This window comes from Nymphaea colorata, chromosome 10 (genome assembly GCF_008831285.2).
Source record: "Nymphaea colorata isolate Beijing-Zhang1983 chromosome 10, ASM883128v2, whole genome shotgun sequence".
In the NCBI taxonomy this organism is placed as follows: domain Eukaryota; kingdom Viridiplantae; phylum Streptophyta; class Magnoliopsida; order Nymphaeales; family Nymphaeaceae; genus Nymphaea; species Nymphaea colorata.
Window position 1 is genome coordinate 10,921,182 of NC_045147.1, and position 12,198 is coordinate 10,933,379.

Consider the following 12,198-nt stretch of genomic DNA (forward strand, 5'->3'; position numbering starts at 1 on the left):
TTTCTTCTTTGTTAAATGCTGAGCGCCAGATCAAATACATTGTCATTGTTAGGAATTACTTTCCTTTTTTGTTAAATGCTGAGCGCCCGATGAAGACGCTTAAGATCAAAATGGTGTAGCTGGACGCGTATTCTTTTTTTTGCGATTCTTCGAACTAAAATATTTATAATGATTGAGAATTGATTTGATTTTTCTATTATTTTTATGGGCGCCGACTCTACGGGGAGGTCTGACTTTTTCCGATGTGAACGAGCACATATGCGGAACAACTAAGCTGCTTCCTTCCTTGTCCACTCATTCCTCACGCAACTCGAGGCGCGTGGGCTGAAGTTAAAAACCAACCCCAACCCAACATAAGATCTGATATTGGATCATGGCTAATCTATATTGGATCTCATTTAGACATCAGATTTGGGTTAATATTCAGTTATAAAACTATATATCCAATTTCAACGTAATTGCTGAATACGATCCAGATTTCTTTACTTAGATCAGGCTATTAGCTCGCAAAGCCCCAGTAGTACTGGGGCCACGCTTAGCCCATCAAGATGTAAAATATATATACTTTATTGCCTTACTATTGTACCAACTCCTTTCGACCAGTCTTAGTCAATTGTATCTTTAGCCGTTTACGCGCTATGTTTTCTTTTCTTCATCCTGTTTGCTGCAATGATGCTACTCCCTTCCAGTCCATGCCTATAAATACCAGAGCCACGCGCCCATTTGAATGCAGAGAAACACAAGTTAGAATCGAGCTTTCCCACAAATCGCTTCATCCATTGCTCTTTCGAGATAGACGGACAAAATACATGAAGGGCATCATGGTGCCATATTCCTCTACTCATGGCCGCCTCGCCATGGCCGGTAGCTTGGCACTGTTCTGCCTGCTGATGGGGTTGGCTTCAGTCGGATTAGCTCACGATGGCGAGCTGCGCGTCGGTTACTACAGCCGCAGCTGCCCTTCCGTGGAGGACGTCGTGAGAAGCACGGTCGCAAAGGCTGTTGCTAGCGATCCCGGCATGCCTGCTGCGCTGATCAGGTTGCACTTCCATGACTGCTTTGTCAGGGTGAGCACCTACCATCTTCCTATCTGTTTGATCTATGTCTGTAACTGTAAGTAGCACAAAATTATAAATGCTATGGTGCCATCCCAGTTTGACATATTCCAGTTTGAGATTAGTATATTTCCATAATGTAGTAGTGTTCTAGAAAACCATGTCCCATCTCCAACTGGCCAACTTTCTGTGTAAGAAATCCTTGACGAATTTATTTTAACTGAAACATGGAGATTTTGATTTAAATTCACAGGGTTGTGATGCATCTGTGCTGCTGGACTCCACCCCGGGCAACCCAGCCGAGAAGGATTCCCCTACAAACAACCCCAGCCTCAATGGATTCGACGTCATAGATGCAGCCAAATCCACCTTGGAGTCCCAATGTCCGCAAGTCGTCTCTTGTGCTGACATCGTTGCCTTTGCCGCCCGGGAGTCCGTCCGCATCGCCGGAGGATTTTACTACCCAGTGCCGGCCGGGCGACGAGACGGCCTTGTCTCCAAGAAATCTGAAGTTAACCAGAACTTGCCGATGGCATTCTTCAACGTCAAGCAATTGGAAGAGAACTTTGCAAGAAAGGGCTTCTCGTTGGAGGACATGGTCACGCTGTCCGGTGCACACACGATCGGGGATTCCCACTGCTCTGCTTTTTCGAACAGGCTCTATAACTTCAAGAACACAACGAATGCATCAGATCCATCCATGGACCAGACGTATGTGTCTGACCTGAAAAGCAAATGCCCAGCTCCAGGATCGGGGCAGGATCCAACCGTATCATTGGACCCAGTGACACCACGGACGTTGGACAACCAGTACTACGTGAACGTGAAGTCGCACAGGGGCCTTCTCTCATCAGACCAGGCATTGATGGACAGGGCAGACACGGCCAGGATGGTGCTGGCGAACATAAACAGTGGGTCGATGTGGTTGCATAAGTTTGCGGATGCGATGGTGCGGATGGGGAAGATCGAGGTGTTGACTGGGTCGCAGGGACAGATCAGAAAGTCCTGCAGGGTTGTCAATTGAAGTCGTTGGTTAGGTTTCAATAATGCTTTGATCCCTAGTTCTGGCTGTCCGAATCTGAAAATCTAAAACCGTTCTTTTTCTCATGTCTGATATTATAGCAGACAAAAATAATGTGATGAAGTTTGGCTATGTCCAATTGGCTATCATCACCAACTTTATCCATTTCAGTTGTACTCGTCAGACAAGTGATTGTTGCAATAATTTTTCGTTCTTGATTGGTAAGATACCTTATTGTGCATTATCATTGCTCTCTCTCTCTCTCTCTCGCTCAAGATCTGTCTATGTCTCCGTCTCTCGCTAGGTGATCCCTTTTGTTCTAATGGGTTCGGGCGTTTGACGCTTCATGTTATCTGGTTTTTCTTTTTCTATGGTTTTGTGTGTTCGTGTTTGAGGACAAGTTTTTTGTTTGTTTGACGAACGACGCTCTGGCTCAGACCACATTATGTTTTCTCCTAAATTAAATATTGCTTCCTATCTTTGCAGTTTAGTTTAACCTTCATTCTATTGTCATCTAAGTAGGTGAATGCAGTTCAGTAAATGTGACTTCAGTATTTTATATGACATCTTCTTGTGAATAAGAACTTCTAAGGAGTTCTCTAGATTGTTTCAATCATAGCCACAAATAACATTTCGGAGTTTAAAGTGGCAAGGATTTTTTAGATATACTATGACAAGCTTAAAAATATGGAAAAAAATAATATTTTAAAAGAAAATTTAAAAAACAAAAAAAAAGAAAAATAAAATAAGTGAGAAAATAATAACAGAAAGAAACATCAAAAGATAAATAGATTTGCAACAAATAAAAAATAGAAAGTAAAAAAAGCTGTTTGACATTAAAAAAATAAGAGAACATGAAAAAATGCATTTTTTCATGTTTTGTTTTCAAAAAACACGTTTTTTAAGTTTTAAATGGCGTTTCATTTCCTCACATTTTTTTCACTTTTTTTTTTCGAAAATAACGTGTTTTTTGTGGCTATGGATTCAATCACATTAGGTCTCTTGTTATGACATCGACTTAAGTGTTATTCTGATACGCTTGAACGAGGTGAAAGTAGCTTAAGCCTTAACAGTCTTTCTTCATTATATCTCATTATATTATAAAGTATAAGCTATGCATCAGCCGTACGAGCAAGGCATCAAATTCATTATGTATCTTCTTTGTTGCTAGAGCAATAAGCTATAGCTAGTTATATATTGGCTGATGCCTGGATTAGATTTAATGTTCAATCTGACGCCTATGTTCAATCTGATCAGAGCTGTGTCAATGGTGACTCGGTTACATGTGCTTGATGAATGTTGTTTAATATATAATATATTTTTCTTATTTCTATTATGTAAGATTCCACACCAATGCAAGTTGTATGTCATCTTCTATAAAAATGAAATGTTTGCCGCAAGTAGTCATCAAGCCCCACATGTGGACTACTATGGTTCTTGTTTGTTTATGATGATTTTACTTGGTGAAAGATGTATGCTTATGTAAGACGTCTTCCTAAGTTTCGTTGGCTTTATTAGCAATATATAAATGATTGAAACTTGGCTTCTTCACTATGTAATATAAGCAATCAGCTTAGTACTGAACATACATGTTAGCGAAGAGACACAAAATATGTTGCTTTTACATGTTCAGTGCCTCCAGTGCAAGTTGGATAAGGGCTTCTAGTTTTTGAAAATTTGAACCATCATAAGCCAATCTTACAAGCATGGTACCTGAACACAATTTTATTATGTTAAGTCTGTCTTGTTTCACTGATCCATCATCACAAAATCACAGATTACGTAATGATGACTATTGCAGTCTTGTGCACCCAGAATCTTCGGATCCAATTGGAGATAAAGGCTTGGTATAGATATAACCACTGGTGTGCTTTAATCTAATAACAGTAACACATCTAGTATGAACTAATCCCTATGCATAACTAGTGGAAATGCATCAAGGATCCCTAAAAGAAGTATACCATGCTGTTTAAGATTGGGGAAAGCCTTTTGTACATATTAATGAGTGATCTGCTTCATTAAGATAACATCATTCTCAAGGGTAACTTTCCAACAAAATGGCTCTTTCCCCTATAATATGACAAAGTTTCTCTTCAGTAACAGTATCACTTGAAGTCTCATAGTTAGCCATCCTTCGCCCCACATTTTCCTGCAGTTCGAACAAAAATCATTAGATATTTTGATTCAATGATATGTCCAAGCTGCCTTATAAGTTCATCACTTGTTTGTCATCAACATCTTTTTAAAATTTTTGTGATTCTTCAATATGAAAATCATAATTATGCATTATGTGTGTGTGTGTGTGTCTCTCTCTCTCTCTCTCTCTCTCTCTCTATATATATATATATATATATATATATATAGGATTCGGTTTGGATGTACAAATAGGACATGTAAAAGCACTTTGTATGCGCACAAGAATTTCTACGGGAACCAAAAACGAAAAAACATAACTAGTTTCTATTGTAGAGAGTTAGATTTCAAACCATTTTGCCTCACCAAAAAGCCATTTCATTTCTTACGGTAATCCCATGGTTGATGAAAGTTGGATTAGTAAACACATGTATGTTAGATTGTTGGAATTTTGATTTTTGACGTTCATGTCACTATCTATATACCATAAGTACCTTTACAAACATTCTTCTACTTTTTTTATTAGGTTAAGCCAAAAATATTTAAATGGAGTTAACGAGTTTATCGAATTTGCCGAGATGAATAATTCAGTTGTAAATGAGAAGATTAGATGTGCTTGTCTAAAGTGCAGCAGTTGTGAGCTTAAAAACTTACAACACACTAAAGAAGATATGATTTGTCACGGGTTTGTATTATTGGAACTCATCAAAAAGTTTGCATTATTCTTTCTTTCTGACGGTGCACAATTTGAAACTTCTAATTTCACTTGCAGACCAGGCTTCTTCTTGGTTCAGAGCTTTTGAAAGGACTTGATGCCATGTCAGATGATGTAAGCTTCTATGCGTCTCTTTTTTTCTGATGCTTAAAAATTGTCTGACATTTTAGTGCTGTAATTTTGATTATGTTTGTTAACATGTGGGAAATATCCTGCTTAATTAGTCAGCTCTGACATCCAAATATCATCCAGTATTATGGTAGTGTTTAGAAACATTCACAATTTATTTACGTTCATCCTTGTGCTCAACCCATTGTCACAAATATTGTTTTCTTTTCCACAAAAATAAGATGAAAATGGGAAATTAAAGAAAACCATCCAAAATACAAAATTGCAATATTTAAAAGAATGATACTAAAATAAAAATATCACTTTTTTTCTGTTTTTTGCCAACAAATGTGAAGTTGAAGGAGAAGATGTAACGACCCTAATTTTTGAGGTTTCTCTTTTTCCAGAATCCAAAATTGTTTAAAATGAAAATCATAATGTGTAGAAATAACTTTTTAAAGCATCAACCTTTCAAAACTATTAGGCACTGTTGCCGACTACCTTAAAACCCCCAAGACTTAAACAACATATATGATTACACATTCAAGGACAATATTTCATAATGTCATGGAGTACAATTATATGGAATATCCCAAATTCTTTAAATTTACAAAAAACCAACATACAACACATATGAGTTAAACACCATCAGCTCATTACGATAGCACTACAACCTCATTACCACCACTTCTATTGACAATCACTTGAAATGAGAAATTGGATGTGAGAACCTGAGAAAGTTCTCAGTACAACGTCGACCATTGGTTTACTAGTTTATATACGTCATGCAGTACAAATCAAACTTACACTATTAGTATGTAAAGTTAGGAGAAACAAGACATAGACTCCATGTGGAATATGCACTTGTATAATTTTAAAACGAATAATAAGTATTTCCAATAGTAACATATTCAAGTGGTAGTTATTTTCTGTTGGCATGCTTGCAACCATAATTAAGTGTTTTCATGCCTAATCAGAACACAGGTGGTGTCTCAACCGATATTGGCATTTTCACACAATTAAGCAGTTCAAACCATACACGGTTAGAACAGATTATGCATTAATCATTATGAACATTTATGCTTAATTCAAATATTTTAGCATGCTTTCCATATATATACTGGTGTGCTCATATGATTCACCTACTGCATGTTCAACATGTATAAGCATTTGGAATAGCATGACTAAATCACAATAACCAACATAATAAAGGTCATCAAAATCAATTATCAACTACATCCAGTAATCATTAGAGTCAACAACACGCATTTCAAATTCAAATTTAAACAAACTCGTGATGTAGCAAGATCACAGTGACATCAATCTGTAAGTGAGTCTCCAACCGAGACTGGTCCATATCTAAATCTATATGCGACTATTATCCTTGCATAAATCAATCCGCAAAACCAAAGCAAACTGAATGACAAGAATAACCCATTTTCTTTTGCAATAAAGTGGCACAGATGTCCATCATATTATTAGATCGCAATACAAACAAATGTATATTACAAGCATATACATTTGTTAAAAGAAGTTAGATCGGGATCCACATGTATTTTGTAACAACGAATATGCACAAGCGTACATGAAAGAAATTCGAGCCATGTCTATTAAATGCTAATGAAGTACATGAGATCCATACCCATATCTACTGTTTATCGCAATTCTTGCCTTACTTTCATAAAATTATCTATTATATTGAATGTCATTTACAATAATTAAACATAACATAAGAAACTGAGTCTGAACTTGTGTATGCTTAACTAACTCAGTCAAACTAGATTTTGGATATGTGCTTGAATAAAATCTGTTTGGAATAGTGAACAAACCACAATGCATGTATTCTCAAAATAAATCAAATATAGTTATAAACCCAATTATAAATGGGTTCAAAACAAGTGAAATCCATATTCAAATCCAAATTTAATAACTAACAAAACTTGCATTTCAGGGCAAATTAAGATCAGGATTCAAATCTTTTTGGACTTCAAAAATCTGATCATGGTCCTCCTGAAGAAATGTTAAGATAATGCAAAACGGCACTGAAAATAGTACTAAGTTCTGACCTATTCGATTCACATCACGTTTCAATTAAAACGGAATTGAGACCAACATTTTCATGAAAAATATATTTATGAAAGTACAATCTGTTGAAATCGTTTGACCTCTAAATTGTGTAGAACAACAAAAAACATCTATTTTAAAACAAATCGAATCGATATCCAGGCCTACAAATCTCTAAAAATTTACATTGCAGGCTTTTATATACTTCATGATAGTTCATTCCAAAATCTGAATATTCCATGAAACAAATCACGAAGGAAAATGTAAGCTCAATTTTTGCGGGCGCCTATATTTCCAATGTGAACATGCAAATCATGCGGAAGAACTCCAGCTGCATCATCTTTCTACCCATCACTTCATGGCTGACCACGTGAAAGTCTTCTCCTCAGGAGAATTGTGGGCTTGACTTCTCACACGTAACGATACCTTTGGCATGTATCACACAGGGTTAAGTTTGTGCTCGAATTTATGTGGTTTGTTGTTGATGTTAAAGGACTTTATCTTGCTAAGTTTGTGAGCCCAGTAGCTTAATTCCATCTTCAAGTCAGATGTTAGAAGAAGATTAAAAAATTACACAAGACGTGAAATAGTAGTAAGATCCAGCAACAATGCCGGGATGGGAGAATCTGTTGCCCCATAAAGTAAATTTCTTATGAGAAAGACCGGGTGTTGACGATGCCCATCAAGCATAACCGCCGCCGGCTACGCCCGGCCAGCAACCCCCGCCGACGTCGCCGTAATCAGCGGGTTAACGACGGCCTCTTGTCATTCTTTTTAGTTTCTTTCTTTAAAAATGCTGAGCATCCGATGAAGATCGAAACAACGGACGCTCGCGGTTGAGTGTACCTGTTACGCCATGTTATGGCGTCGCGGGAAACGCATTCTTTCTACGACCGAACTTTGAACTAAAATATCTATAATGATTGAAAATTCGATCTGTTTTTTCTATTATTTTTATGGGCAGCCCACTCTACGGGGAGTTCTGACTTATTCAAATGCGAACAACCACCGATGCGGGACGACGAAGGTGCTTCCTTCTTTATGCTCTCCTTATCTACTTCTTGCTCAGTGCTCACCAGGTTTTCTCACCTGGAAAACTCACCCCTTCTGCCCCGGGAAGCCAGATTTTTTTTTTTTTTTTTACAGGGGCACTATATCATATATCTTTATATTTGAAGGGGCAATTACATATATAACAAAGTAAATATTAATAGACCTTCGAGCATCTTTTACCACTACCCACACCAGTTTTTATTTTATGTGGCTCCGCCACTGAGGTGAATAGTTAAGATCCGGGTAGGGATCAACTTTTACCATATTTGACTTATTCAGGTTCTACATGAAGGAATAAAGAACTTCGAGCATCTTTTCTAGGTGGTAGGTGGTGGTTCCCTATAGTTGGATCCAAATTCAAGCTTTATCTCTTAAAACATAAATATGCAATCATGTCTGATCTACATTGGATCTCATTCAGACATTAGATTTGGGTTAATATCCAGTTATAAACCTATATATCCAATTTCAATATAATTACTGAATAGGATTCAGACTTCTTTACTAGATCAGGCTATTAGTTCGTCCGGCCGCTACATGGAAAGTTTCTCAAGCAGCAAAAAGCAAAAAGGGTTAGCTGCTTCGCCCATCAAGATAAAAAATATGCATATTTTATTGCTCTTTGATTGTACCAACCCCTTTAGACCAGTCTTAGTCAATTATATCTTATGCTTCTACGCGCTGTGTTGTCTCCTCATCCTGTTAGCTGCAAATTAAGAAGGTATCCCCTTCCATGCCTATAAATACCAGGGCCACGCGCCCCTTTGAATGCACAGAAACACAAGTAAGAGTAGAGCACTCCCACAAATCGCTTCATCCATTCCACCGAGTTCCCTTTAGAGATAGACAGACAAAATACATGAAGGGCATGGCTCCATATTCCTCTAGTCATGGCCGCCTCGCCATGGCCGGTAGCTTGGCACTGTTCTGCCTGCTGATGGAGTTGGCCTCAGTTGTTTTAGCTCACGATGGCGAGTTGCGCGTCGGCTACTACAGCCGCAACTGCCCTTCCGTTGAGGACGTCGTGAGAAGCACGGTCACAAAGGCCGTTGCTCGCGATCCAGGCACGCCTGCTGCGCTGATCAGGTTGCACTTCCACGACTGCTTTGTCAGGTTGAGCACCTTCTATCTTCCTAGATGTTTGATCTACGTCTGTAACTGTAAGTAGCATAAAAATTATACATGTTACAACGCCATTGGAGTGTAAACTTCAAGCTAAAGCTCCCTATTCAAACCAGAGAAAGTTGTGTGCGCCGTGCCCATGGTACACTGTAAAGTAGTGAAGGATATTTTTATAATTTGTTCAAAAGAAATGTCCTTTATAATCATTTTATTTTTTTTCATTTTTATTTTTGTGTTTACAATTTTTTTAAGTGTAAACTAAAGGTACTTTAGTTGTTAACCATATTAATGCACAAAAATTCATGTACCAATACCGCACATATAATCATTCAAACACTTTAGGTTAATATATTTCTATGATGTAGTGGAGTTTTAAAAAACCACGTGCCATCTCCAACCTGCCAAGCCCTAATTTGGCACCCACAAGCCCTTGGCCTTAATGCAACCCCAGACACTATAAGCAAAAGCAACACCCACACCCTGTTAACAGGGTGAAAGGAAACTGTTTTGACCTCCCATTAAATTGCCAATGAAAGACCACAACATATTCATTTGTCAAGGCCCCGCAACCGTAACTTCCCGTGTCGCCAATCTTTGACAAATTTTTTAAACTAAAACGTCCTGGTTTTGATTTAAATTCACAGGGTTGTGATGCATCTGTGCTGCTGGACTCTACGCCGGGCAATCCAGCCGAGAAGGATTCCCCTACAAACAACCCCAGTCTCAATGGGTTCGACGTCATAGATGAAGCCAAATCCATCCTGGAGTCCCAATGCCCGCAAGTGGTCTCTTGTGCGGACATTGTTGCCTTCGCCGCCCGGGAGTCTGTCCGCGTTGCCGGAGGGTTCTTCTATCCGGTGCCGGCAGGGCGACGAGACGGCCTTGTCTCCAAGAAATCCGAAGTTAACCAGAACTTGCCGATGGCATTCTTCGACGTCAAGCAATTACAAGAGAACTTTGCAAGGAAGGGTTTTTCTCTCGAGGACATGGTCACGCTGTCCGGTGCACACACGATCGGGGATTCCCACTGTTCTGCATTTTCGAACAGGCTGTATAGCTTCAAGAACACAACGAATGCCTCGGAGCCCTCCATGGACCCGAAGTACGTATCTGACTTGAGAAGCAAATGCCCAGCTCCAGGATCGCGCCAGGATCCAACCGTACCATTGGACCCAGTGACACCACGGACGTTGGACAACCAATACTACGTGAACCTCAAGAACCACAGGGGCCTTCTCTCATCGGACCAGGCATTGATGGAGAGGGATGACACGGCCAAGATGGTGCAGGCAAACATTAACAGTGGCTCGATTTGGTTGCATAAGTTTGCGGACGCGATGGTGCGGATGGGGAAGATTGAGGTGTTGACTGGGTCTCAAGGACAGATCAGGAAGTCCTGCAGGGTTATCAATTGATCTCTAGTTCTTGCTTTTCATATCTAAAAATGGAAAACCTTTCTTTTCTTTAGTGTGTGATATATCGGACAAAATAATATGTCGAAGTTTGGTTGGGGCCAATTGGTTGTTACCCACTTTATTCATTTCTGTTGTAACGGTGAGACAAGTGATTGTGGCAATAATTTATGGTTCTTGTTTGGTAAGGTACCTTTGTTTGCATTCTCCACGGCACATGAACAACATGTTCTAAGTTCAATTTTCATGGGTCCATCTTATAGGAGGTTAATGATTGATGGCCAAGTTCTACCGTTCTCCCTTTCTTTACATTTGTATTTGTCTCTCACACAAGGGCCTCGATAGCTGGGGGCTTCGTGGGACGTATGCCCCACCGACCACAATTTTAAACATTGAATTTACATGTTGGATCTCGGTGAAACTAAATTCAGTTAAATGGGTTAGCCCCATGGGACCAGGTTGCTACCCTAAGATCAATTAGAAATTTGTTAATTATATATTTAGTGTTCCATGATAAAAAACCTCAGTCCGATATATTTACCTATCTTATCATTCTTAATGTGAAACAAAGGTAAAAAAAGTCGGTGTACATTTTACCTTAAATAAGATTACATATACAATAATTTGCTGAGCACTTTTTTCTGCATTAGACACCCCTTTAGAAGAATGTCTCTTTGTTTGTAATTACGTGCAAAATTGTATCCCCGCTAATCTAAGGGCTAACACACACACACACACATATATATATATATATATATATATATATCCTCTCTCTCTCTCTCTCTCTCTCTCTCTCTCTCTCTCTCTCTCTCTCTCTCTCTCTCTCTCTCTCTCTCTGTATATTGGCATTATCAATGGTTTGTGGTGCGGTGAGGGTTAGTTACAAATTATATAAACTACGGCTGGCATTGAAGCAGTGAATTTCAAGCTTGTTATTTATGATCCAACTTGGAAGGATGAGCGACCAGAAGGCGTGCAGACCGACGGAGATTTGTTAAATAATTATTGTAGTACTTGAATATGGCCGTTCACAGACCACCGTGATCATAAAAGAGGAATTCAATGTCGATTATTCCTTTCCCACTTCACGATCACATTCATGAACGTGTGAACACGTGGGGATCCTCTCAACACGCAATCGTATGGCAATCGAATTGAATTATTGAGCTGTTATTGTAAGTGGGCCTGAAAGAAGTATTTTATTGTGATCATTATAGAGGATTATTAACAATTCGAGTAAATGAAACTGAATAAACATTACTGCACATCAGTCCCCTTTTTTTTATTTTAGCCGAAGGCCTTGGTTCCATCTACCCCGAGTTTAGGGGCTGCTTCAAGTCCTGAATGATAAAAGGAATGAACTGAAATAGCTCTATAGTTCAAAATAGGTAAAGAACAATCATGCACAAAGAAAATGAGTGAGTAGGAGGGGAAAGAGATAGCTAGCGTTGACCATGTTCAGGATCCCAATTATGCTCCAGCGCCACTCATTTTAGCTGGGTGTGATTCATGCTA

The 12,198-nt window shown here is 38.9% G+C and overlaps 1 protein-coding gene across 2 annotated transcripts; it reads left to right on the plus strand.

Annotated features, from left to right (window-relative positions):
* The first annotated feature begins 745 nt into the window (after window positions 1-745).
* On the plus strand, window positions 746-10,686 carry LOC116262902 (peroxidase 5-like). 2 transcript variants are annotated; one of them, XM_050079854.1, is made up of 2 exons: window positions 746-1,067; window positions 9,916-10,686. In XM_050079854.1, exons 1-2 carry the CDS (start codon window positions 810-812, stop codon window positions 10,684-10,686), a joined length of 1,029 nt encoding a protein of 342 aa, XP_049935811.1. In that variant the 5' UTR covers window positions 746-809. The 2 variants fall into 2 exon arrangements, with proteins under 2 accessions (XP_049935811.1, XP_031498301.1); XM_031642441.1 differs by lacking the exon at window positions 9,916-10,686 and adding an exon at window positions 1,309-2,272.
* The last annotated feature ends 1,512 nt before the right edge of the window (window positions 10,687-12,198 follow it).

What these genes read in the sequence shown, in the direction of transcription:
- LOC116262902 (XM_050079854.1), top strand. Translation starts at nt 810, where the DNA reads ATGAAGGGCATCATGGTGCCATATTCCTCTACTCATGGCCGCCTCGCC. An exon ending in TCCATGACTGCTTTGTCAGG is followed by an intron (nt 1,068 to 9,915) that starts GTGAGCACCTAC and finishes TTAAATTCACAG; the next exon opens with GGTTGTGATGCATCTGTGCT.